General features: G+C 36.3%; 4 protein-coding genes across 7 annotated transcripts in view; 2 read left to right on the top strand and 2 right to left on the bottom strand.

Annotated features, from left to right (window-relative positions):
• The first annotated feature begins 2,090 nt into the window (after nucleotides 1–2,090).
• On the top strand, nucleotides 2,091–9,994 carry itm2cb (integral membrane protein 2Cb). Its single transcript, XM_079876398.1, has 6 exons — nucleotides 2,091–2,391; nucleotides 4,969–5,109; nucleotides 5,286–5,474; nucleotides 6,194–6,304; nucleotides 6,789–6,939; nucleotides 9,629–9,994. The coding sequence occupies exons 1-6, from the start codon at nucleotides 2,299–2,301 to the stop codon at nucleotides 9,724–9,726; spliced, it is 783 nt and encodes a 260-aa protein (XP_079732524.1). The 5' UTR covers nucleotides 2,091–2,298; the 3' UTR covers nucleotides 9,727–9,994.
• Nucleotides 9,995–10,835: 841 nt separating this feature from the next.
• On the bottom strand, nucleotides 10,836–12,776 carry lpar5a (lysophosphatidic acid receptor 5a). The gene has a single exon (XM_079876397.1). The coding sequence runs from the start codon at nucleotides 12,677–12,679 to the stop codon at nucleotides 11,705–11,707; it is 975 nt and encodes a 324-aa protein (XP_079732523.1). The 5' UTR covers nucleotides 12,680–12,776; the 3' UTR covers nucleotides 10,836–11,704.
• Nucleotides 12,777–17,943: 5,167 nt separating this feature from the next.
• Nucleotides 17,944–22,816, bottom strand: LOC307162154 (G-protein coupled receptor 55). 2 transcript variants are annotated; one of them, XM_079877256.1, is made up of 3 exons: nucleotides 22,730–22,816; nucleotides 21,832–21,919; nucleotides 17,944–20,857 (listed from the first exon to the last, which is right to left on the bottom strand). In XM_079877256.1, the coding sequence occupies exon 3, from the start codon at nucleotides 20,848–20,850 to the stop codon at nucleotides 19,927–19,929; it is 924 nt and encodes a 307-aa protein (XP_079733382.1). In that variant the 5' UTR covers nucleotides 20,851–20,857; nucleotides 21,832–21,919; nucleotides 22,730–22,816; the 3' UTR covers nucleotides 17,944–19,926. The 2 variants fall into 2 exon arrangements, with proteins under 2 accessions (XP_079733382.1, XP_079733381.1); XM_079877255.1 differs by lacking the exon at nucleotides 22,730–22,816 and adding an exon at nucleotides 22,098–22,330 and having other exon boundaries at nucleotides 17,964–20,857.
• A 3,859-nt stretch (nucleotides 22,817–26,675) lies between these two features.
• Nucleotides 26,676–26,902, top strand: part of gigyf2 (GRB10 interacting GYF protein 2) — a 33,898-nt gene continuing 33,671 nt past the window's right edge. For 2 of the 3 annotated variants that reach the window (XM_079876244.1, XM_079876243.1), the window contains exon 1: nucleotides 26,680–26,758. The gene's annotated coding sequence lies outside the window, so the exon portion shown is untranslated. Of the gene's footprint in view, nucleotides 26,759–26,902 lie in introns of all 3 variants that reach the window. The other variant, XM_079876245.1, reaches the window with a different exon arrangement.

Here is a 26,902-nt window from a genome sequence, read left to right as displayed (position 1 = left end):
ATATTTTTCTTAAGGTAAAAGAAGCTACTGCAAGCTAATATTAGTATTAGTATATAGGCTATGTATTATAGTTTAGCAAACTGTCAAATTTATATAGATTTTCGGATTTATTCCTGTCAGTGGACAAAGTGGTGAAACTTCAACAGCATATTATAGTTTTTCAACTAAATTTTCTTCAAATTAATTTCAAAGTTAAATGGTAATGATCTCGCATTTAACCGTGGAACCATTTTATTTAGGCCTATTTATTTTCACTCCCAAAATCGAATAATTAAACTAATAGGTTTTCAAGTTTAGGGTTGAAACTTGATGCTATCTTGGAAATTACAGATGGAATTAAACTCTTCAGAAAGGTAAAGGGACATGGAATGAGAAGTGACCTCATAAATGAGAAGAGATAGAATGTGGAAACTTCAGCTGTAGAGATATTATTTATCATTATCAAAGCAAATGGTACAGGTAGTTCGCTAAAGCAACTTCATCTGTCACATGTAATGAGGTTGACATGTTTGTATAGCCCTATAAACTCTGACTTCCTATTGCTTATCCTGACCGTATATCTTACTAAGATGATAAATAGGCCTATAATCAAATAGCCTAAATGGCAAATAGGTCTACATAATCTAAATTGCAAAAATGCACCCTCTACTGGAATTCAGTGCACACTCACGGCACCATTTATATCAGTGCGGAGTTGATCTAATTCACGATGTCCTTCTTTACCAGCAGTGTGCGTATGTGGGACATCGTCAACGCTCGTTTATGAGGCCATCCATGAAGCTACATGTAATGCAAATCATATATGAAAAGGAAAGCATAGCCTACTGTTGTGTTCAAATGTAACAATCATGTAGGACTACTGAAAACTAAACTGCACAATTCAATATCATATTTACATAAATAATATAGGGTAGCCTATATATTAACCCCAGATAGCAAATCTCATTGTTTGCCTCATTTTAATATTTTATATTACATTTAATACATTTGACAACATGCAGTTGTTTACTTCATTTGTTAATTAAATGGACGTTCAACAAAATCCCGTTTAATCCCACCAAATCAATCTTTTAAAATGTTCAGATAAAACATGAAATTCAAAACGATTCTCTTTTTTATAGCTTGAAAACACTTGATTATTATTTATTTGCGCTGTTTGTATATTATAATTTATATATTATAACCTGCATCATAGCCATAAAAAGCATTATTCAGTGTCAAGTTATTTATTGACTTCCGGCAGTCTGATGCAAATCAGAACGCGTAGTAGAACACCGTAAACGGCTAAAATAGAACCGGAATGGACATCCATTTGTGGAAATTTCTACAATAAAAGTCCAAGACGTGACCAGGGGGAGATGAAGAGCTGGTTTTCATTTCATTTTAAATCTGTGGAAATTATCAAATTATATAGATATTTCCTGTTCAAGTATGATCACATTCATGGTGAAATAAGCTTTTTGATATATCATTCAAGGAATTTAAGAATTCTCACTTTCATTGTTAATTATGCAAATTACAAATGAAATGTATATCTCAACAATGTATGAACATAATTAAAATATCAGTACATCAATGCATAATGATACAATAGAAAATAATAACTGTATATTTAAACTGTACCAATAATATCATATTGAAGAGTTACATTTAATTTTATTATTATTACATGTTTAAGCACAAAGTTCTGTAAACTACAGAAAAAAATGCTATATGTGATCTCAGTAAAAAATCTTATGGGGAAAAATGAAGAATGAAAATTTTAAAAGAAAGAATGGTTGGATAAATGGATCATATAGGCTACTTGTACATGAACACTCACTGCATTTCTCTTGTTGGTGGTGTGGAACTGTGTGGGAAAAAAACGACTTTTCTTGGGATAACAAAAAAAATTCATATGTATAACAATCTGCATGTTTAACCAGTATTTTTTATTAATTTTTTAATAGACATGAGAAATAACTATTAAAATGATTTTCCCCAAAAAATATTATAATTTATGGTTGCATTTAGAGTAAAATAAAGAATATAATTTTTTGTCCCTTGCAACATAATGCGGATTGGAAGGGTTAATACATAGACTAGACCTGTTTTTTTATGTGGAAATTGTGAGTGATACTAATTTTAGACGATAGACGCCGATTGGTGGACTCTTACTTTGAAGTGTGTACCGGAAGCGAGGGAATCCTCTTTAAGTTCGCCCTCTGTCGAGCGTTTCATTCACAGCTCTGAACCGTCCTTGGTGGTTCAATCACTACTGGACGTCCTAACCGCAGAAAAGTAGGAAGAAACGTCAAAATGGTGAAGATATCTTTTCAACAAGTAACTGTACAGAAGCCGGAAAAGGAGAACGATGGAGACAAAGAGGAAATTCACATGCCATACTCTCACGTGAGTTATAGCTTCCTATTTATATACATTATGGTCTTTGTTTTGTTGTCTGCTGTGAAACCATCATTTGTTTTGTCATGTTCCTCCCTGCAAAACGGAATCAAAAATGCAACAAGCATTTATTTTTATTTATTTTTAACTATGCTTAAAAATATATATATATTAATAATTGGGCTTTGTCATTTCCTTTATTTTGTATCTAGTCTAAACCAATTAGGCGTTCAGTAGGCACAACTGTAATGGGTATATAATATAATATACTCTTATTATTATTACTAATTATTATTATCAAATTAATGCAATTATATATTATTATTATTATTATTTACTTTGTCAGGCTTGTGCATGTTTAAAGTAAGAATAGGAGATCAATCATTCTTCAATGGGTTGCACTTGATAGATGTGAGCCAGTATTGAGATGCACAGGAACACATTAATTCTTTTGTCTCATTGCCAGAGAGGAAAATGATGCTGAATAAAAAAAAAATAATCAGAATTTTCTCATTTATGAGAATGCATGAGATTCTGTCTTTATTCTATTATTACTGACTGATCATAAGTATCAGATGGCTTATTTCTAACTGAACAGCTCATAGATTTATAAATATATTAAAATAAAAGCATACAGTATTAAACACTTTGACAAGCTCAGACATGCAGTTCTGAATTGGTTTAAAGCTGATGGATGCAAGCCAGTATTGAGATGCATGACAGGATGACATTACATCGTCATCCCTCAGCGTGTAGCCGCCACTGCAGATTAGTGCCGAACAAATCGTCTTGAGCTACATTTGTGTGTTCTCTATATTGATGCTTGCCGTGTGTTCCCATGATAGTAGTGGTTATTTAACTGCAAATCATTTTATCGCCACTTGACTTGAGCTGTAACAGAGCAGATGACCGCAGCTTTTTGGTTTTATGTGCCTGGAACACTCAGTCCTTGCTCCAACCCAGATAGGCACACACTTGATCCTGCCAGCCGGGGTGAAATTGGATCTTTGCCTTCACAAAATGGATGCCTAATATCCATTTTTTCTTTTTTTTTTTGTCTGAGGCCATAGGAATATGATGCTGACAGCAGATTTCACAATTTTCTCATTTCTGAGAATGCATCAATTCAGTGTCATTGCAGGCTGTTAATATGCATCGAATCTCTGGGGTTGTGACTAAAAGGAGAGAGACATAGACGTATGTTGTGGGCGACGTAGAACATTCCCTTCTTTAGGCTGTAAGTGCGTCACATTTTCAATTTGACCTCGTGTGCCTGCATTCATTTTCCCTACTAGAGTGAAAATGACGTGGATTCATCTAATCTGATACTAGTGCTGTTATTTTCAGCCTGGTACCCACACACTGTCTCCTACTCGCTGCTACTGTGTGTCCTCCCTACGTAGAGAGGAACTCCTGTACAAATAAGGAGCGTAGATTGGAAGTGCTGTATATGCCTAAAAATATCGCTCTGCCAGGAGGAGATAGTAGCTCTGTCAGCAGTCTGTTTGATTCACGATAATCCAGAGCTTGCGTGGGCTGATCCGAGCTGGTGTCCTCGGCACCAGCGTCTCTGAGAGACTGGAGGCGGATGGATTGCTCACGCCACCTGACGTCTTGAGACGCTGCTGTGACTAATGGTTGTGGCGCAGTTAGATGCTGAAAGTAAAGCACTGCAAAAATGGGTTTCATTGTTCCTAATTATTATGCAAGTGACATATTAGTTGGATTTCAATTAAAAGTCATACGATATATAATTAATAATAGATTTCTATGATGATAGTTTTAATTGTATCCTCATATAAACACTCATACTCATTGTGCATTGCATATCTTGTCAGGTTTGGCTACCTGGACTTTCAATGGAGGGACAGGGAAAACCTCCCAGTTTTCATAATAAATATCCTAATTTGTGTTTTATAGATTATCCAAAGTCTTATGGGATGGTTGCTGCCAAAAATGACCATTTTTAATTTTTGGGTGAACCATCCTTTTGTTATCTTAGGTAATTTTGCATCTCAAGTATTATCTTGATTAAAGAATGTTTAGGTAGTTATACTGGGAAAAAATGTATGAGTAAGAAAATGATCTTTTGGAGAGTGATTTTTGGCATCTTGCACATACAGATTTTGGTATAAAAAAAACCTGAGATCTGTAAATAAACTCTTAAGGGGCCGTTTGCACGACAATGGTGTTTTGGGGGCCTGAAAACTTTTGAAAACGGGTTTCAAAGTGCAAGTTTTTGAATACTATACCATTTTCGTCTCTGCGTAAACTACAAAAACGTGAATTTGTGAAAACGGTGACGTCATGCACGTGTATTATGTGTTCAGTCTATAGGTGTGTATTGTTTCTTTACAAACTGACTGATTGTCTGTGGAACAAAAAAAATTGACAAAAAGAATGCGATGGAAAACCTTTTCAGTTTTTAGTACATCATTGTTGTGTAAACGTACCCTCATCATTTTGAAATTAAAGTGAGCATGCATGGTATATTTGACTTGTTTTGTCAAGTATCAATCAGTCCAGACCCAAAAAGCCCATGAAAAGCATCCCAAGTGCTAACTGAATTTGTTTTGTGTTTCCCAGAAGGATGAGTTGGTGCTTCCAGTAAGATCTAAGAAGTCTCCCTGTAGTGGCCTTTGGTGCGTCGTGCTCGGCCTTGTGATCTTCCTGTCAGGCTTGATCATGGCGTCTGTATGCCTGTACCGATACCACTTCAGCCCTCAGGTGAGACTCTAGACGTCACTGAATCTGTTAATCATCTTTTATTCACGAATAAGACTACTGAAGTTCATTGCCATAGCGATCACCATAGCAACACTTGCTGGATCTTTTACTCAGTCTTCCATTCACTAGAGTAGTTCAAGTGCCCTCTATTAATCTGCTCCGCTTTCTTTCCCCAGATCCCAGAGGACAGTTTGTTCCACTGTCGGGTGATGTACGAGGACCCCCTGTTCGCCCCTTTACTCGGACGGCAGGAGATCGAGGAAAACGTGGGCATCTACCTGGATGATAACTACGAGCAGATCAGCGTGCCTGTGCCCGACTTTGGAAGCAGTGACCCGGCTGACATCATTCACGACTTTCACAGGGTGAGGATCTTTCCAAGAAGCGCTTGAAGTGAAGTTCTGCCCATTTAGCTCTGGTACAGTTTCTTCTAGTTCTTTGGCTGTACAAAAGACGCCGTTAGTCATCACTGCTTCCCCAGATGGACTGTGAACCATCTCTGAGGAAACCTTTTGTCTGCTGAAATCATTGTTTAATATTCAGCGCAATGTGCCAGGCACAGGAGTACAAGCAAATGTTTCTGTGAAAGACACATTCCCAAGTTCCCCGGCAGCTATAAATCTGTCAGTCTGGTACAAAGCAGAACATTTTGTTCCCCCAAATGGGTTTAATTGATCAGAAACTCAATAATAATATTGTGAAATATTATTACCATTTAAAGCAAAGCTGAATTTTCAGCATCATTATTCCAGGCTTCAGTGTCACATGATCCTTCAGAAATCATTCTAATATGCTGATTTGCTGCTCAAGAAACATTAAATATTATTATCATGTTGAAAACTGTTAGTATTTTTGTTGAAATCATTATATGGATGCATAGAAAGTTCAAAAGAACAGCATTTTTTAGAAATGGAAATCTTTTGTGAAATTATGATTGTCTATATTGTCACTTTTGATCAATTAGATGTGTCCTTGCTGAGTAAAAAGTATTAAATAATAAAAACTCTTACTGAGTCTTACTATGCAAAAATGATTTTGCAAGTTCTAGAGTCGTTTTTAACGGAGGTGTTTCTCATTAACACAGGGACTCACAGCTTACTACGACATTGCGTTGGATAAATGCTACGTCATTGAGCTCAACACGACAATCGTCATGCCGCCCAGGAACCTGTGGGAGATGCTCGTTAATGTCAAGGTAACAAGATTGTATAACATTTTATGTAACTCTTCAACAAAAGGTCTCAGTTTGTGAGTCACACATTTGATGTGGATTTTTTTTATCCACAAGCCAAGGACAGTGTTCATATGATCATGGAAAACCTGGAAAAATCAGGGAATGATAAAGCAGGGTAGTGTCGTGGAAATGCCTTTACGAATAGACATTTTTATATATTTTTTTGAAAATGTAATAAATAAAAAAAGTGTATAAAATGTTCTATATTTTTTTTTTATTCTTAATATACATTTCTTCTAATTGAATTTATTTAATCCAAAAATGAAGGGAAAAAATCATGGAATTTCATTTTTCAAAATGTGTGCATCCCTTGTCACTTCCCTTGCAGAGGCGGCACACAGATTTCTAATGTTTGGTTCGTCATAGCCAATGTGTCAATGTTGATGGAACGAAGTCTGCAGTCCCATGTGACCGTTTGTATGTACCGGTATTTGTGTTTCTGCAGCGGGGGATGTATTTGCCCCAGACCTACATCATTCAGGAGGAGATGGTGGTGACGGGACGCGTTCGGAACATGCGTCAGCTGGGACCCTTCATCCACCGGCTCTGTTACGGGAAAGAAACCTACAGGCTGAGACGCCGTAGTGGCCAAAAACGTGAGTTTCATGACTTTATTTATTATTGGTGTTTGTTAAGTCAAACTTCACTGTGATTATTATCATGGCTAATACTTGGTGTTAGTGATTTGAGCAAACCCTTAAAACTAAGTATTAAACTTTTGGTGTTCAACTTACAGTATCACTCAAATATTTTGTAATAATTACGATTTTGTAATGTTTTTGAAAAGTCCTTATGCTCATAAAGGCTGAAAACCGTGATCAAATTTTGGGGGATGCTTTGAATAGAAAGTTCATTGAACAGCATTTATTTGAAATAGAAATCTTTTGTAACACTATACATGTCTTTACTGTAACCTTTGATTAGTTTCATGTTTTAAAAAAAAATCTTACTCAACATCTAAACTCACTCATTTAAATCTAAACTCACAGCACAGCACAGCTGTTTTCAACATTGATGATAATAATAAGAAATGTTTCTTGAGCAGCAAATCAGCATATTAGAAGGATTTCTAAAGGATTGTGATCCACAAATTCAGCTTTGCATCACAGAAATACATTACATTTAAATATATTCATATAGAAAACGCCTATGTTAAGTTGTAATATTATTTGACAATATTACTGTATTTTTGATCAAATAAATGTAGCAGAAGAGCAGAAATATTTGGTGAGCAGAAGAGACTTCTTAAAAAAAAAAAGATAATAAAGGAAGTCTTTATAATTCCAAACAAGTAACCCTACTACGTTTTTTACTGTGCTCTGATAGATGAATGATCTCATAAATTGTTCGGCTTATTGAGAAAAGATGTGCTAATGAATATTCTTAAGTAAAAACATTTTTGCCTGCATGGCCATAAAAAGAGTGAAAAAATCCACAAGGCTTGCTTTGAAGTCTACATCCTAGTGAATGTATAACAACATCCAAGCTTTCGCATATTTAAGCCCCACTGATATTTTGTTCAGAAGATGTAAAAGTCTGTTGTTTTTTTATTGTAATACATACATTATTTGTTACTGGCACCTGCGCATGCACGCACACGCGCGCGCACGCACACACACACAGATGTGACTGTGGTTTAATCTGCTCATCTTCCCGTTCCTGTTTCTTCATATTTTCTGTGCGTCCAGTTATCTTGCGAAAATCAACCACATGAACTGTTGCCCGATAACAACAGCAACATCTTCCTCTTTTTGTGAGTTGGAGTACTTTGGTCTAATATGAAATATTGCATTCAGAGGGTATTGGGCATGTGCTGCGTTCTTTTTAGTCTGGTGCGTGTGGCATCATTGATCCTGATTTATGCGTGTGAACGTGGGTGTGCGAGTGTGACTCACGTTTGTATAGTACACAGAACGTCTCCAGTTAGGAAACCACACAGAGGGGGATGTGATGCACGTCAGGGACCTGATGCATTGTGGGAGTTGCCGGATCAGAGGGGCATCTCTCTCGTGTGATGCAGAGGCTGAGGTGTGGGTAGTGATTCAATGTGGGAGCTGCAGTTTTGCTCCGTAAGAGCGGCTTCTCACTCCACTGTGTGTAGATGGTGTCTGGGAGACCACAGGAAATAGAAATGCAGTGACTTGCAACATTTGTGCCACACGAAGAATGTAACCTTAGTTCAATCTCTCAAAAAAAGCTTTTTTTTTACATAGAAATTTCACAATTCTTTGTGTCCCAAACGACCAGCCCAGAGATTGAGACACAAAAAGATATTGAAGAAAAAAGAAATAAAAAGGCATGGGTACAAAACAGTGTACACTTTCAATCACTCTTTGTCTTTTTAAATGTATGATTTTAATAGTCTAAAGTGGCAGAATCATTTAACATTAGGTGGGTTGCAAAGTTTTTTCTTTGATTTGGATCTCTGCAGGATTGTGGGTAGTCTAGTATTTCTTTCAGAGTAGCCTAGTTAGTAGTGGTTACTATTGTTTGACAAGTCATGGAAGCCTGTTTTGATTTGTTTATACATTTCTCTATGGATAAAATATACGACGAAAGTTTAGGGTCAGTAAGGGTTTTGTTTTTTATTAATACTTTCAGCAATGATACATTACAGTGATGAAAAGTGGCATTAAAGACATTTGACATTTTGAACTGTTGAACATGAAATAATCCAGAAAAAACTGCATCCGTTTCCACAAAAATATGAAGCAGCTGAACTGTTTTCAGCTTTGATTATAAAAAGAAATGCAAATCAGCATATTAGAGGGATTTCTGATTGGTCATGTGATATTAAATTGAAAAATTACAATTTAGTAGCATAACAACGTTTAATTGAAACGGCATCATTTCGCAATAGTTTTGTATCGCCATTTAGAAAATAGCACACTTTTTTTTTTTTTTTTTTTTTTTTAATACAAAAAAAGAGTTTTGTGCAAATCTGTAATGGAACCAGGCTACTGAAGTCTGGAGTAAATGATGCTGAAAATTCAGCTCTGCAATCGCAGAAATAAATTACATTTTAAAATAACTTCAAAATAAAGCAGTTATTTTAAATTGTAATAATATTTCACAATACTTTTTTTTTTTACTGTATTTTTGATCAAATAAATGCAGCCTTTGTGAGCATATAAGAGACTCAAACTTTAGTGTAACATACTTTCAAACTAGGCAGCACAAAAGGGATGGATTTTACTATGACGTTGATCCAACACTTACATAGCATGATGCGAGTCCCGTAAGATATCGTCGTTTCAATCCAACTTGAATCTGCTTCTTCCTCAGACATCGATAAGAGAGAGACCAGGAACTGCCACAGCATCCGGCACTTCGAGAACACGTTTGTGGTGGAGACGATGATTTGCGATCGACTCCTGCTGTAGTTTTACTCCTTTCTCCTCAACTCTACTGAGCAAAACCCAAAAGCGACCCTTCCCCATCTGTCCAGCTTAACAGCACTTTATCAGCATGATAAACCTGTACATAATGTTACATAATGCCATCTTTGGTATGTGTTGTTTTGTCTTTGTCTAAATTATATTATGAACTTTTGATTTGCATATTCTGAAGCACATTGTCTGTAGTTTTATTTCACTCTCAGGTTATTCGTTTTTATGTTTTTTTTGTTTTTTGTCATTGGGGATGTTTCCACCAAAATAACTGTGAGGTTAGTCTCAGACGTTGTCTTTATTCTGCCGTGCACTGACGAATGATTTGCGTTTTTTCTTTTTCTTTATCTGTAAAGCCTCAGTTTGTGTAGACTGATGGCAGTTCCTGTGGTTTGTTTCATCTGTCCAGACCTGTCATTCATTTCCTCCTGTATTATAGAAGAAATCCAGTATTAGAAAATTGTCTTCAATGCCAAAAGATGTATACCTCATTATTTTCGAAATGTATGACTTGAAGCCCGTTATTTAAGTCATAGCGTGGGTTTTTGAACGTGATCTAAGCAATATAAGTTTTCTTTTCTTGGATTTCCTAACTTGTCGTCCATTTCTTTGTATTAATGTTGATTTAACTGAGCGGTTTATCATGTTCAAATACTCTGTGTATTGCTCTTTAATACGTGTGAATAAAGTTTGTAGGAAAATGTGAAAAACTAGCCACCAGATGTTGGTTTGAAATGTTTTGTTATCTCTAAACGCAGTGTGTCCATACTGATCAAAATGGGCTGTTTCATATTGTTTTGAATTTCATTAAAGGTGAATCTTCTTAGGCACAGATGTGCAAAAATCTTGCTATTCCTTTTCCTTTTGTATGTACGATTCGCCCATGAAAAATGGTAGATCCTTAGACCTCGTCTGAGTTGGAATCATTTCATATTGCTTGCACTTTTTTTTTAATTGTATCATTTATATGTATTTGTTCCTCTTCCACACACTGGTGTAGCAAGTTTTGTCTGAAATAAATGAGGCGTTTGATTTGATGCACTCTATTCTGCTGCTCTCGCTTTGTAAATAATAATCGCTTGTAAAATCCATCAATAAACTGCTGAAACCCTACTCGCGCTCTGTTGATCATTACAACTACTTTAAGTGATTGCATGCAAGAGACCTTTTACACTTGCCCAGCAAACCACAAAACTAAAAAAGTTCTCTTGTGTGAAACATCAGAAGTGGGTGTGGAGTTTAACCCCGTTGTTTACTCAAAAATTCAACTTTCATTTCCTTTGCCAGCTTCACACACACATACATACATACATCTCAGTTGAAGTCAGGTTAAAGTAATGAACCATTACATTGATGGTATCATCGGAGAAGATATAAAAGTTGTTGCTTAAACTTGCAGAAGTATGTTCAGTTTATTTCTGCCAACAATGCATGACACAAAAGTAAAAGTATATACATGCGTCTACACAAAAACCTCAATGCAGTTTTGATTAAATAGGAACTCAGTTCAAATGTACACCTCAATGACACAGAAACATTTTTAAAACAGACAAACTAAAAAGTCTCAAATGATAATGCTGGTAGAAAATAAAAGATAGCTAATGCGGTAAAAAAGGAAACCACAGGAAAATACGAAGAGTTTCGCACAAACTTTGGCTCTCAGTGATGAGCAATTATACAGCTTTGTTGATGATTTGCTACATATGCAACAATGCAAGTTTTCCAAAAACACATTAAAGTATGTCACATTGGCAGGTACTGATTCCTGTAAGAGAACCACTTCAGCATGTTCTTCCCTTTTCACCCGCCAAGCGAACAAATCAAATTTGCAGCTTTTCAGGCGATGCACATGAGCGGAGATGTGCAACACGCTCTTGCGTGAGTCAGCTTTTGGTTTTAAGCTTGGCCTTTTTGCATAATCATTTCCTCTTGTTTACCTCAATATCACAAGTTATTGTGATAGTTTGTTGCTTCACTGTCCTGTCCAACTCATGCTCTGGATCAGGCCGAGGCCGATGCTTTTGGACGAAGAATCGCATCTGCTCCTACCTTTTATTCTCTTTGAGCTGAAGTAGTAAATCAAGGGGTCCAGACAGCTGTTGGTGCTGGCCATGCACATGGTAACAGTTTGCAGGTCCAAGTAAAAATCACTAGATTGATCTCCAGGCAAGTATTTATTTCTGCTCAGGCCTAAGAGGATGAAAGCAATGTGAAAGGGGATAAAACAAATAGCATAGATGAGCAAGTTGGATAGAAAGAGATTCACAATCTTGCTTTTGCTCAGCTCGGTGTTGCACGAGGAAGTCATACTGTAGCCTCTCAACTGCCTCACGACTGCCACCGTACAGCCCAGAATGATGCCGAAAGGTACTAGAATACCGAAGAAAGTGGTACAGCAGAGGATGAAGAAGCCTTTTTTCCATTCGTCTTCTGTGTATTTTTCAAAACAACGTGTAACGTTACAGTCTTTATCCTCATTTTCGGGGTGGTTAAATGCAGTTGGCACTGCCAATCCAGCAATGAGCAGCCACACGGTCACACTCAGCGCCAAGGCCACTGGTGCCGTCCGGAACGACCGAGATCTTATGGGATACACCACGGCCAGCATCCGGTCCACACTGATCAGCGTGATGAACAAGGAGCTTGAATAGATGTTGACGGCAAAGAGGGTGCCTGGAATCATGCATAGAGCATTTCCCAGCGTCCATCGCCCTGTGGCAAAGTAGATGATCCGAAAGGGCAAGGAGAGCGTGAAAAGAAGGTCCGATAAGGCCAGGTTGGCCATGTAGATCACCGGAACGGATTTCTTCAAGCCATTTCGACATAGCAGTATCCAAAGAGACACGGAGTTCAGAGGAAAACCGAACAGCAGCACAATGCTGTAGGTGGAAGTGAAAAGTGGATATCTAAAATGTGTTAAATTACAGTCTGTATCGTTTAGTGGCATTTTCCAAAGAGACGAGCGGATTTAAGAGAAGTGCTGTGCTGAAATGTGCAACGGCTCTGTAACGATTTTTTTACTGTGAGGTACCTTTTTTTTTTTAAGTTCCACTTGATGGCAACAGGAAACTGTGGGAGGCGTCAGCATGCGAATTGCATTTACACGCAAAAATCAAAAAGTATTAAAGGTTAAAGATGTTCTGACGTGTGGTCAAATGCAAACTGTTGAAATTAGGTTGTGTCGGATGCTAACTTTAAAGGATGCTCTTGTTTACCATATCTTTTGGACTCCTTTTAGAAACTGAGATTAACATTCAGCATGTACATGTCCCTTTCAAGCACAAGTTAAACATCTCTGAGTGTCAACAGCAGTGATTGTGTTGAAGATAACAGCTAATGATGTTGGGTGTAATCACACATAGGCTAAGGTATTCTGATAGCAACAAAACGCTTGGTAAAGTCAGCATGGTCGCCATGAATGTGAACTATTTTATTCAGACCTGAAGTGTTTTTGTATGTTGTTTAGCTGTAATGCCATGTACAGAACACACAATACACACTGACAACATTCAGTACATGATACAATTGTAGATACAATTTATGAATTCATAGGCTAAAGTCTCACAATCTTACATCTGCTTTCAGAGCAGAGAAAAACAACTAACTGGCTTGCCTAACCACAATAGACAATAATGTAAAGGTCAATTAAGCAACGCAAGCACAGATGCGAGAGCTTTTTGAAAGTGTTGTGGGTGCAAGGGGCTCAATGCAAACTGGATAACACTGCAAAACAACACACACACACACACACACACACACACACACACACACACACACACACACACACACACACACACACACATTTTATAGACAGATAGATAGATAGATAGATATTATTTATAACATGTATTCTAACTGTAATATACCGATATGTATTCATATATATATATATATATATATATATATATATATATATATATATACACACACACACACACATTCTAATAATTAATTACATTTAAAGAATAAATTAGCAAATATTATTAATATAGCCCTACATAATATCGAATAATCAAATAATGTTTTTAATTGTTTTAAATTTAAAGCATGTCACATTGCTGCTGTCACTACTTGCCATGTTAAAAACCAGAGATTATTGTTTTGCACTGCAGAAAAGTAGTGTTGTCGTGGCGCCACCTAGAGGTCATTGTTGCACAGGTATGTCGAACATCATAAGGACGGAATAGTTTGGAGCTGTTTCTCCTCAGTAAAACAGCAGAGGTGTACAGCTCAGGGCAGGGTCAGAAAGTAAAAGTCCTGCCATATGTTTATTCCACCCATGAACTCAGCCAGCTGATTTCACTAATTCTTCAAAATATAATATTTTCTGTTCAGCAGAAGAGAGAAATTCTTACAGGTTTGGAACAACTTGAGGGTGAGTAAATTATGACATAATTTTCAATTTGGTGAACTATCCCTTTAAGGCAATGATATGCCGCCACCTATTGGCGGTTTCATATATAAAAGTAGGCTATTATTTCATTTTAGCTGAGATAGTGACGAGGATTGAATGCCGTTTTTGATTTTGGTCATGATTATAACATATAGTTTTGGTTAAAAATACAGAGTGTGTTTATGAATAGACTATTAAGAGTGAAATAAGAGATAGGCCTAACATTTAAAGGGCCCCTATTATGGATTTTTGAAAATTACCTTTCATGTATGTAGCCTAACATAGCTCTAAGTGAATGAAAACATCCTGCAAAGTTTTACATTTGAAAGTGCGCCGTATATAAAGTTATTGTCTTTCAAAAGTAAGAGTCGACTCTGAGTCAAAGAAATGAATCGTTTTTCAAAGGAGTCATAAGCCGTTCCGTCAAGACGAAATATTAGCATATCGCCCGCCCACTTATTGCGCGTGCAGATACCAGGGAAAACTTGAACCTCAAACACAGCTGATTCCTGTGGATACTGGACAGCATCATGTCGAGAAGATGCTGTGCTCTACAATGTGAAGGTAAAACCAATTTTTTTTTCACTGCCCAAGGACGAGCATGTGAAGAATCAGTGGTTAACTTAAAATTAGGGCTGTCAAAAGATTAATCGCGATTAATCGCATCCAAAATAAAAGTTTGTGTTTACATAATATATGCATGTGTACTGTGTATAATTATTTTGTATATATAAATACACACACATGCATGTATATATTTAAGAAATATTTGCATACATATACTGTATATATTTATATATCATTTATATTATATATAAATATAATTTTTTTATATATATATATAAATTACACATTTTTCTTCAATATATACAAGCATGTGTGTGTATTGATATATACAAAATAATTATACACAGTACACACACATATATTATGTAAACACAAACTTTATTTTGGATGCGATTAATCGCGATTAATCTTTTGACAGCCCTACTTAAAATTCATCTTTACCATGATAACACAGCAGTATAATCCTAAACTTTTGCTGTGTTCCCTTTATTTTACTGACAACTGCTTCTCAAATCTCGGAGTTCAATGCAGGATTAACAAACCGCTTTCTCTAGAAAGATGGTGTTCAAAATACTTCGTTTTGAGTTTTATATTGTGTTGGTCTCCTGCTAACTGGCTAACTCTAGTTATCACTGTCTTACTGAAATTCTTCTGCTAATCAGTTTGTGGACCACTATTACCTAAAACTGTGTCTATTAATGCAGATTGTCTGTCGTTCTCACTACTTTGGGGAAAGATTAAGCATGGAGCAAGATCTGTTTTTACCAACATTTATGTTAGTTACATCAGTCATTCACATCAGATCATTCACTCTAGAGCTCGGCTAATGTATAAGTTACATTGCATACATACACTTTTATTGATACAGTTTCCACGTGTTCACCGCAATATATTAGAAAATACTCGGTAAATAAATTATTACAAGTAAAATAATCGGTTTGTAGATGGACATGCACTTGTTAATGCTGATGGTGAGGAATTACAGTTGCAACATCTCATAATGTACCTCAAACTGAGTAGTGTATCACTGAGAAACACTGAGTCCTGCTCGAGTCGTCCTTGCGATGGAGGTTCGGGTTGAATAACTAGGCCTAATTCTCACGCTCGCATTGATATGGTAAAATCAACGTCATTGTTCATTACTGTCTTTAGTTTACGGGGTACGAAGCCTCAGGACCATAGACTGTAAAAAGCTCAGGACATGCAGACCTGACGTTGTTATGGCAATGGGCGTTTTCGCGGTTAACCAACCACAGACTGAGCTGTCTGGCCAATCAGAGCAGAGTAGCTCGCGGAATGGTGGGATGCTGCCTTCATGTGCTCTGGAAAAGATGATATTTTCCACTTGTGAACTGGTTTTTACCAGTGTGTTGTGTTCAAGTACTTTTGTTGTCGTAATGTAGTACCCGCAAGGTCTGTGTCAGTAGAGTATCTTTTTTATCTTTACAAAAAAACAAAACAAAACAAAAAACGTAAATGTGGTGCTTTCTGATGATTAAAACATAATTAATAATAAAAAATAATAAAACGACATAAAATGATTAAATATGACCCAAGGAAATTGCAGCGAAGTTGAAAATTTAGTGTTAACGCATTATATTACAATTGTTAATGACACAACATTGTATAGGCTACAAAAACTATCTGCTAACAGTATTCACGACTCTTGCGTTGCTCTCCGCCATTTTGAAAAGGTCAAAGGTTATCTCATCTCGGCAACTCGTGCATCAAAATATTCTACAAGTTGCCCAGTGGAAAATACCACATGAGGGGGTGTTCATGTGCATTTTCCACGTCGGCTTTTGGTATTTACCATAATTACCATAGCACGTGAAGGCACCATTAGAGACGAGTTGTTTGAGAATTATTGAAAATGTGTTGATGTGCAAATGTATATTATGAGGAAATTAAACAGTTTTTTGACCTTTGATGCATGTAAACCTGTTGTAGGAGACTCCAAAACAACATTAGGAAACTTTAAAATAGCATAATAGGGGCACTTTAATAAATATAACAGCAATAATAAAGTAATTGCAGTCGCATTGTGTGCAATATTTTTGTCTGTCTGTTTTGCTAATTGCAGGCCTTAGCTAACTGCTAGTTTGTCAGACTAGTTCTTAAGACAGAGTGGCTGTGTTTATGTAACTAGCTCCTGGTACGTTACTCTACTTTTTAAAAAAGTGAATCGATCTGAATTATTTAAAAAAAATTATAATAATAATAATAATTTACTTATGGAGATATTTTTGATTTTGCAATAAACATTATGCTATATTAGATCGAATTTTGGTTACTTTTAATATTTCATATTTAAATAAACTAAGAACTAAGATGTTCATAATTTGACTATATTTTTTTTTTTTTTAAACACAAAAAACATATTTTTTACTTGTACTTTTACTTTACCTGTCCTCTCTAAATTACTGTATTTTTTTCTGTTCAGATATAGGCTATAATGTTATTCCGGCACCATCTGCTGGTCATAGAAGGAAGAAAACGTTCAATCTATACCATAAAAAGGAGGAACTAGCACAGCCTACAAACACATCAAAGCATTATGACAATAACTGAAAGATTTTACAAAATGTAATTAAAATATAACACAATAATTCACATAAACCTTCAACAACTGTACAAAATAATGTCCCTTTGAAGCTTCTCATTCTACTAGTTTTGTCCCCAAATAGAAGGCAAGCCGAGCAGTAAAATAGGTTAAAGTGCATCAAGAGCATGTGGTCAAGGATGTACTATAGTATGAGCAACCGTTTAAATAAAGTCAAAGTAAGCACAGTGGATGCAAAACATACACACAGACTTCAGTAGTTCAGTTTGATCTAAATGGCTTCATCAAGAACTCAAATGTTATTTTTCTCTTTATCATTATCCCCAAAATTTTTTTTTTATTGTGACTATCGGGGGTAAATTTTAGTAGCTGGCAGTAGCACTAAACAACAACAACATATACCGCAGCATGTCCTGATGTAACCACAAGCTGGTGTTTTTGTGACCTCCAGGCTTTTCCTGTTGGTTCAAAACACAGTTAGGTATTTTTCCTATATGTGCAGAATGTTTTATTCTGATTAGCCTGAAAGAGGAACATGTTTGTGCATGTGTTCATAACCGTTTATCATGTAACTTCTGACTTATGCTAGGTTCAAACACTCCATTTGAAGTTATTGTTGTAGTATGCGGTGCAGAAGCAGCACCAGCTCATTATTCTTTCACATTTGACGCATTTGCAGTGATCAACTGATTGCAGCTGTGTACCACAAACACAACATTTATTCATTATTTTAATTTCAAATCCAAAAGATTCTTTTTGTACACAGTACAGTTATGCAATCATTCATTGACATATTCACATTCAAACTAAATTTAAACAATGTATTATTCAATTTATTACTTCTATATTGTATTCATTAAGTTGCTCAAGCAAGTGGCAAGACATTTAAACATACTTTTCTTATGATAAAATCACAAACATTTTAACCGTCCATGTGACATCGTCATTTATAAATGATGCAAACATTTTTGTAATATCATAAGACGTCCCTTTCAGCCAATAAAATTAAATCTATTTGCAGTGTGCTTGAAATTGTTGACAACAAGGAAGTGAAAGAGACATTAGCACATGTTAGGCCACGCTGACTTCATTTAAGGCTAGAAAATGCATATATTTTCCAATTCTAAAAAAAATCATTGTACGTCCACATGTGTTTTCTTAAGTTTTTGGTCCTTTTTAATGCAAATTTTGTAAGAACAATAATTAAAATAACATAAGCACCTAAATAAAACACTCAATAAAAAAGAAAGCTCTACAAACGGAGTATGTGTGAACCTGGCGTAAGGATGCATACACAGTGCGTGTTTCACCTACGCTTGCCACACTTCATATAGACACAGCTGAATTATAGATATGATAAGGTATGATATAAGACACTCACCGTCTGACTAGGTGAAACTAGTGGCATATGGCTCTGTACCCACACACGCTTCCCCACAACTAGTGGAAATCAATGACAAAACTCTTGCCCATTGGGAACCTGTTTTACACTAACACAACACTAATGGAATTCTTGTTGATTCTTGTGAGACAAGTCTTCACAAATATTTGAATCTTCTGATTTAGGAGGCAGATTACAGAACAAAAGAGATAATTAGGAAGTTTGTAATGCCATTGCCAGTGTTGCATCAGAAACGTTTATGAGTCATTGTGAAGGTTTCAAGATGGTTTGTCAGACGACCATCGCATGTGAGCAGTAACACCAAGTTTTTCATGTTGACAGTGAGCTGTTAGATAAAGACTAATACAGAATCTTTGGTGAAAATCCTGATCACATCGCAAATGGACAGAAACGATTTCATTTAGAATTAAAATAAAATTCATTTTTGCATGCCAACCTGGAAGTTGGCATCGCCCTAGTTCCCTTGACAAAAACAAATAGGATTTTTCATTTGGCTTTTGGATTATTGCAGAAAATAAGCTCTGTAACCAACAGAAGGTTTATGATTCTTACATGTTTTGTTCATCATGATTATCTTCACAAATAAACACAACTTGTATGAATTTTGAAGTCTAAACACACTTGACAGAAGTACAAAGCTAACCATATAAACGAACTACACCAAGGCCGCATGACTTCAACGGCAACTCTTTCAGCCTTTATTTAAACACATTTTCCCTGAAAGTTTGAGGTAGTTTGCAAGAGAGGGAATATAAACACAGTGAGGTTCTGCATGGTGTTATTTCAGGCATTTAATAAAAAAAAAACATAAAAAACAACAACAACAACAAAATCAACAGGGGACTATTGGAGTGCTAAAACTCATGTATAGGATTTTGGCCTAGAAAATATGTCATCCCTGCAGCACTCTATTAAATGCAGTAAGCATTTTGAAAACCACACGTGAAATCTAGAAATCACAATCACCCTAGACTCAAAAACAGCAAAAAGGGGTCAGGGGAGCGGAAATGCAATCAGAAATGATCTCAACAATCATTCTGTGTGTGGGTTTGTTGCCATGGCTTTGGAGGGCGGGGTTTCGAGGACTAAGGGATGATCTTTTTAATTACTATCTTTTTAACTGGAATGAGATGAGTAATATTTTGTCTGTTTACGTCCATTAATGCATTAAACCTCGAAGACCATTCAAATCAGTCCAAGAGGTCTCTTACTCCCGCTGGAAAGCCCTCAGCACACATTCTGAAACACTAATAAACTGAATTTGACTTCTCAAGCATCTGAGGTGCTGGTGGTTCTCGCTCTGCTGATGGACATTTTAAGTGTGTCCTTGGTGGATCGGACTTCCTTCGCGATGAAATAGTAACACAGCGCATCCAAGCAGCAGGTCACATTTGCAATGTTCATCGACACCTGTATGAAGAGGGCGATGTTCTTTCGATGTTTGCAGTCTGCAATAATGTCATTACGGACCAGATACTGCAGGAATATGGCTATGTGACAGGGGGTGAAGGGCACTAGGAAGGCTGCTAGGCTGCTGTAGATGATTCTCACACCAGCTTGCCTCTTGGGGTCGCTGCTTTTTGAGGCTTTGAGAGTACGGATGCTTTGAATGGAACAAACCACCAGTATAGCGGCAGGCAACAGGAAACCAAAGACCTCCAGGCACACAATTATTGCAGTGCTCCAACCATTCTCAGAGAATTCGTGGAAACAAGTGAAATTACCATTAACCTTACCCCGGAAGGTGTAGATGGGTGAAGTCGCTGCCATAACAAATACCCAGATTAAAACGCAAATAATCAAGGCGTTTTTTTTCGATCGCACCTGCTTGGCACGAAACGGGTGGTTTATGGCGATGTATCGGTCTATGGCTATGCATGCAATTGTGTAGATGCTGCCATACATAGCCACAAAGTAAAGGCTTTCTAGGAAAGAGCAAAAGAACACCTTGTCTTCTTCCCACTTGTGGTGTGCCGCATGAATTTTGAAGGGCAGCTGCAGCAGCAACAGCAGGTCCATCAGGGCCAGGTTGGTCATGTAGATAGAGGACTCTGTCCATTTTCTGAGCAGCCGACAGAACACCACCAATGCCGCAATGTTTAACGCCAAGCCGAACACCAAGACGGGCACGTAAATCACCAAGTCTAACTTCTGCGTCAAAGTGTCCACATCTTCAGTTGAACAGTTCTTCATAGTGAAACTATAGAGAGATGTGAAAAATAACACATACGTCTTTGTGAAATTTCGAACTTTCACAGATGAAATGTATAAATCACATGCAGAATAATATTAGTCATGCTTTCTTTTTTCACTTTAAGTTTATATTGATTTGTTTATGTATTCATTGTAGATTTTAAGAATATGTAAAGTCTTCAAGAATAAAAAGAGCAACTCTGCAGTGTTTTGAATAGTGAATGTTGTGAATGCAAAATGTATTTTTAAACCTTAAACCTCAAACTTTTAAACACAGAACTGCACATTTTCTAAATAAGTGTTATATATATATATATATATATATATATAAAAAGTGTGCTTTTTGAAATGGAAACATTTTTGTTAAAAATATTTGGTTTTAGATCAGGCAGAAGGAAGAAGCATTTAGAAAGTACCTTATTTCTCATAATGATGTTTCATATTTTGGACACATCAAACGTTTTACAGGGCTAAGTTTCTATTCTTCTTTTCACTTTGAACAAGTTTCCACTCATTTACAAAAAAAAAAACATGATGTCAATATGCTGATAATAAACATTTATTTACTCTATATGATAAACCCTTCATTTTATTTGTAAAAATTCTTTCGGATCATACCAGCCGCCACAGAATGAGGCAGATATGAAAATTCTTGCAAATAAAAAATTGTGATCTGACTCTGCACTCTTGTTTCATATAGTACTCAATTATTAGCAAGATTATTAAATATAACTTGCTGCAATCAACAAGCACTTTGCTGCATTAATATTAATATTTACTTTTATCATTATAGTATATATTGTATCAATGGTTGATTGACAAATTTTATATAATACAAATGTACATACATTTTCTTCAGCGGACAAATGTGAATATTCATTTATTATTAAAAAACATGAGTAAATGTAATGAGTGACAGTTTTGTGCAATTCTTTCAATTGTTCTGCGTATAATTTTTGCCGCTCTCTAGTATTTTCTTACCTTAGCTGATGACTTCAAAGTAACATTTCTTCTAGAGTGAAACTGGGGGTAGTTTTTCGTGGTGTATATATACACTCATGAAGAAAATCTTTGTTGAGAAACAAAATATGACCGTTAGAAAAAATTGGAAAGGAAATGGTGAATGTGTAACAATGAAATTACAAAATACCCTCAATTTTGGACACATGCTATAAACACAAGCACACACAAAAGCTGCATTAATCTTACAACACCCATAAAGATTAGTGTAGTTGTATGATACGTACCTCTGCTGCCAAAGATCAGCAATATTTTCTCGAAGCAATAAACCACAAGAACAAAATCCGTTGAACATGACCTAAGCAGGACAAACTGACGGATGTCTTTTTTTCTTCCTGCATTATCTATGAACTACAGCCAATTTTTAAGCGTCCCTCTCATGCATGTAATGTCTCTGAATCGTTAAACCTTTTTGACGTTTCACATGCTTCTACATCTAAGTCTTGAGACTCGTGTCAATAAACCACAGTCTTTCCCCTTTTTAGACATGTGGGCTGCATCTCTCACGAAATCATGTCTGGTGCACAAAATCACCTTTACTGACAGTCCCTTGCAGGAAGTGAGGGCTAGTTTTGTTCCACCTGTACACTATAATGAATAACTGGTATTTACAGACTAGTTATATTAATAACAATTTGTCATACAGCTGTAATAATATTTTTCTACACGCTTACAATGAACCTGCAAGCAATTTTCTAAACTTTGCTGGATAAGAGAATACATTTACTGAAACTATGCCTCTGTGTAATGTCTAAACTGACTTCATGAAAAGGTTATGACCTGAACACACACACACACACACACACAGACACAACACACACAAAATAAGAATTGCTGAAATATATATGGAGTGTCTTACCAGGATGATACTTTCCCCTAAATGCTAAGCACTTCTGTTTTCAGAGGTTTTGCCTGTGACCACATCCTTGCTAACAGAAACATAGCTATGGTACTTTTCTGATATCTTCCTGTTAGCCTGTATGGCTACTTCATTTTCTCTTAGTCAGTATAATTACAGATCATATGGGTATGTTGATGTGAAATGCTTTTGGGAAGTTAACATGCCCTGTGGTGTAATATATACTATACTTCATCTTTAACAGCATTTTACTACTAATTTCCAAGTATAATGCATGCGGCTTTGGTGAGCTCATGCAAGACTATTCTTTTAAAATGCATAGCACACAATTAATAAAAATAAAAATATTCATAAATAATATTTTAGAATAAAATATAATTGTATTAATATAAAAATTGTTTTTTTTTCTTTTTTTATCAGTGTCTCAAAAAATGTATCACACACAACTTACTAATGATCTTTTTTTTTTTTTTTTTTACTGACTAATGATAACTGACGGAAAATTATTTATGAATAATGTTTTGAAATATGTTCACTAAAGGACAAAAGGGTTGAAAAGCATATGAATTACAGGCAATTATCAGGCAACATAAATGATTAAAAAAAGGACTTAGTCGTATAGTATGTACATACGTCATCGCTTGTATGGAAGGCAAAGAGGATCACAATTACAATTCAGAGGAAATTTGTTTTGACTGTTTTGGGGGACAGTACATAACATGGAGTAGATACTTTAAAGTATTATATGTGCCGTTTCTCAAAATTTTGTTGCCTGACTGACACAACACATTTGTCTGTTCGTGCTTGGTTTCAGATAGAGATGATATCTTATCAGGGTTGAGTGATATGTTTCCAGAGGAAGAAAGAGAATTATGATGTTCACTGATTAAATAGAACATTCATGATTTAATATTAAGCTGTTTTCTTGATTTGCAGACAAAAATAAATTGAGTTTAACATCTTAAATGCATATAATAGCAAACAAATAAAATATCTGTATTATGTGTTTTAAAACTGATTACACTGATCAAAGAAATTGCTTTGTAAATTGCATTTATTTAAGAACACAACTCAAGGAAGTACCTAGTTCTAAATTGTGTGGTAAACATTTATGAATGCAAAAATATGTTAATAAAAAAATAAACATATAACCTACATATATTGGCTATATATATGGTCTTAAGTCAGGAAATTAGTTAAATTTAAGCAAATGTGCTACTTAGAAAGCCACTTCTGTCTCAGAAAAACATCAAAGACAGAAAGTTTTTGGTAGAATTAGGGAAGTTGTGTTGGAGTGATGAATCACAATGAAACACCAGTTGTATGGTGATGCTCCAGAGCGGTGTCTTTGAAAATCTGCTGAGAAATATAATAATAAATGCATCCCACATTGAAGCAGGAAGTGTGTCATTTTCATTTTTCAGTCTTTTCAGCTGCTGGCAGGGGTGAAAGTTAGGACGATTCTAAGGGCCCACACACTTTTGGGGCCTCCAGAAATCAATTTTATTAATGGAATGGGTGCGTGGGGGCCCAAACTCATTCTTTCATATGGCCTAAAATTGCTAGCGGCACTCCTGGCTGCTGGGATTGGTGAAATGCTTTACTGTTAAAAGTAATTTAATGTTTTGGTGTACATGAGAATATTGCAGAATTGTTTGCTTCCCACAAATTAAAAGTTGTTATCTAAAGAGGAATGATCAGATTTTTTTTTTTTCAACAAGACAATGCTTCTGCCCAGATTGCACAACCAAGAAATGGCTTGAAAACAAGTCCATCAGGCTCATGTTTTAACCTGGTCAGAGTCCAGATCTGAACCCTAGTGAATTTTGGTCTCACATTAAAGGGGTCATGAACTGGATTGTTTTATTATTTTATAATGTTGCCTGGGGTGCCCTTATAATGTTAGTATGATTTTTACATCAAAAATTGTCATAATTTATAAATAAAAGCCATTTTTCCAAGCCTGATTTCAGCCTCAGGTTTGAACGCTCCGTTTTAAGGGGCGTGTCTGCTGTGAGACTGCAGTGCAATCGCCCACTGCTGTGATTGGCTGACATGCTTGCATATGAAATAGCTAGTATTACATGAACTCTCTCGAAAACTTTTACTTCGTTTTTACTATTACAGCTATCGAGATAACAAATCGTGAAAAGTATCGTTTAGAGCATTATATTTAAATCTATTCCATCACATGAAAGGTTGCAGCATGATGAGCACTGAGCAGATGACAGACAGTCTGTTGATCGCGTGAATAAAGATCTTATCATTGCAACGCAATTTTTGCACTCTCACAAATGCTTACACCAAATCACAATGCAAACACGATGTGAATACACAGTAAGAGCTTCGTTGTGTAGTGTAACACTGTCATTATTTCATCACGAGTTTGGTAGGTGTCCAGATAAGCTCTCGCGGCTCGCGCTGTGCTGTTTGATTGACAGCTTGGGCGAATGGAAAGGGATCGTTCTTTGATCGCTTTCTGTACGTTAATTTAATAACAGTTTAAAAAAGATTATTTTCATAATACTACGAGAAATTATGTGAAGTTGATCGTTTAGTCACTGATGCATAAACAGTATTGAACGATTTTAAGAGAAAGATATCTGAACTTGAATAATTACACATCAGAAATCACTGATCGCAGATCAGGCATTAGAGTACACATGGTTACTTACATGTTGCTGGCAGATCCGTGTCGGGAAATTGTGATCGACTGATTTAATCAAGTTTAACCATGCTGGAATCCTAAGGAAGCTTAATGCAGACTGTCTTCTTCCACAAACAGGCACGCACAATATTTAGTAAACAGCATGTTTATTGCTTGGAAGTAGCTCGATCCGGTAAGCAATCATCATGTCGTCCTATGTTATTTAGCATGTTTGGGCGAATCGGTGGGCGGGGCTAAACAGGCCGTGTTGAAGTAGGCGTTGATCTTCTTTTGTGGAGGCGGTGTTTTATCCTCTTTGACGTCATAGTTCCCCACTTTGAAAAACGAGTCGTTTGCTGAGCCTGATGTCTATAAAAGCTTTTATTGGACTAACAAGGTAGTTTTCAGTTCTGAAACTTACAGGATATTATTATAGTATGATGATCTCTTATATGTCAAAAGCTCAAGGAAAATTTGATTTCTCAGTTCATCACCCCTTTAAACTCAAACGAACTGGTAGACATTTTTCAACTACTCATGAACAGTTTGAAGCCATTAACATTGAGTGCATGGAACAACACTGACTCTTCTTCCTGTAAAAAGCTGTTTGCAAGTTTACCCACTTGGCTTATAGGCCTGCAGTAAAAGAAAACTAAGAGGAGGCTATTCCGGGCTAAGTTACTTTATTTGTGCAATTCTTAATTTCCTGACAAGTGAATTGTAATTAAATTGGTTAAGTCAAGACCATTAAAAGACCAATACATCATTTTCTTTTTTTTAATACATTTTGTTGGTCCCCATAATCACACAGTGATATTTTTTGAAAATGTAAAAATGCAGAAAGTTTTCTGTGATGGGGTATAGGGTTAGGGGATAGATAGCCTATAATAAGTTTGTACTGTATAAAAAATTATGCAGCCTATAAAATTATAATCCGAAATCGCCCCCTATACCCTCAAATAGGGCGCTATTTGAGGGGACAGACATTTGTAGTGGTGTCCGAAACCATAGTGACGTTATTGAGTGCACTCCTTCTATCCCACATTGCACCGCAATAACAACTGATGTGCTTAACGGCCGGCCGAATTCGCTTACTCGTTTTCATTCACTCCTTCAAGTGAACAGTATTAGTGGACTAAGGAAAGGAATAGTGAATGAGGGTTTAGTGGGCGATTTCTGATTCAGGTCTATGGAAAATCCCCATTAAAACATGGAAATCCAACGCGTGCGCACTAGGGAAGTGCTGCTGTCAGCGCGCTCACTCTCATCCGGGCAATTTTCAGCATACGTGTTTGTCATGTGACCTACAATCAGCCATCTTGTGGATACGAAACGAGAGACGCCACTCGCACACAAACTCAGCGCTGTCAGTAAAAGCAGAGGTAAGACAGCGGGCCCGGCGTACACGGTTTTACTCTAAAATAAAACGTATCTATTCCTACGTTAATTCTCAGTTACATAGACCCGCCCCAACTTAGCGGACCGACGCTATTCTAGCCCGCATGGTTGTTAGGCCTGGAAGCACC

This window comes from Squalius cephalus (genome assembly GCF_949319135.1).
Source record: "Squalius cephalus genome assembly, chromosome: 7".
Classification (NCBI taxonomy): Eukaryota; Metazoa; Chordata; class Actinopteri; order Cypriniformes; family Leuciscidae; genus Squalius; species Squalius cephalus.
Note: the sequence above shows the minus strand (reverse complement) of the source record. Positions and strands in the feature narration are given on the sequence as shown.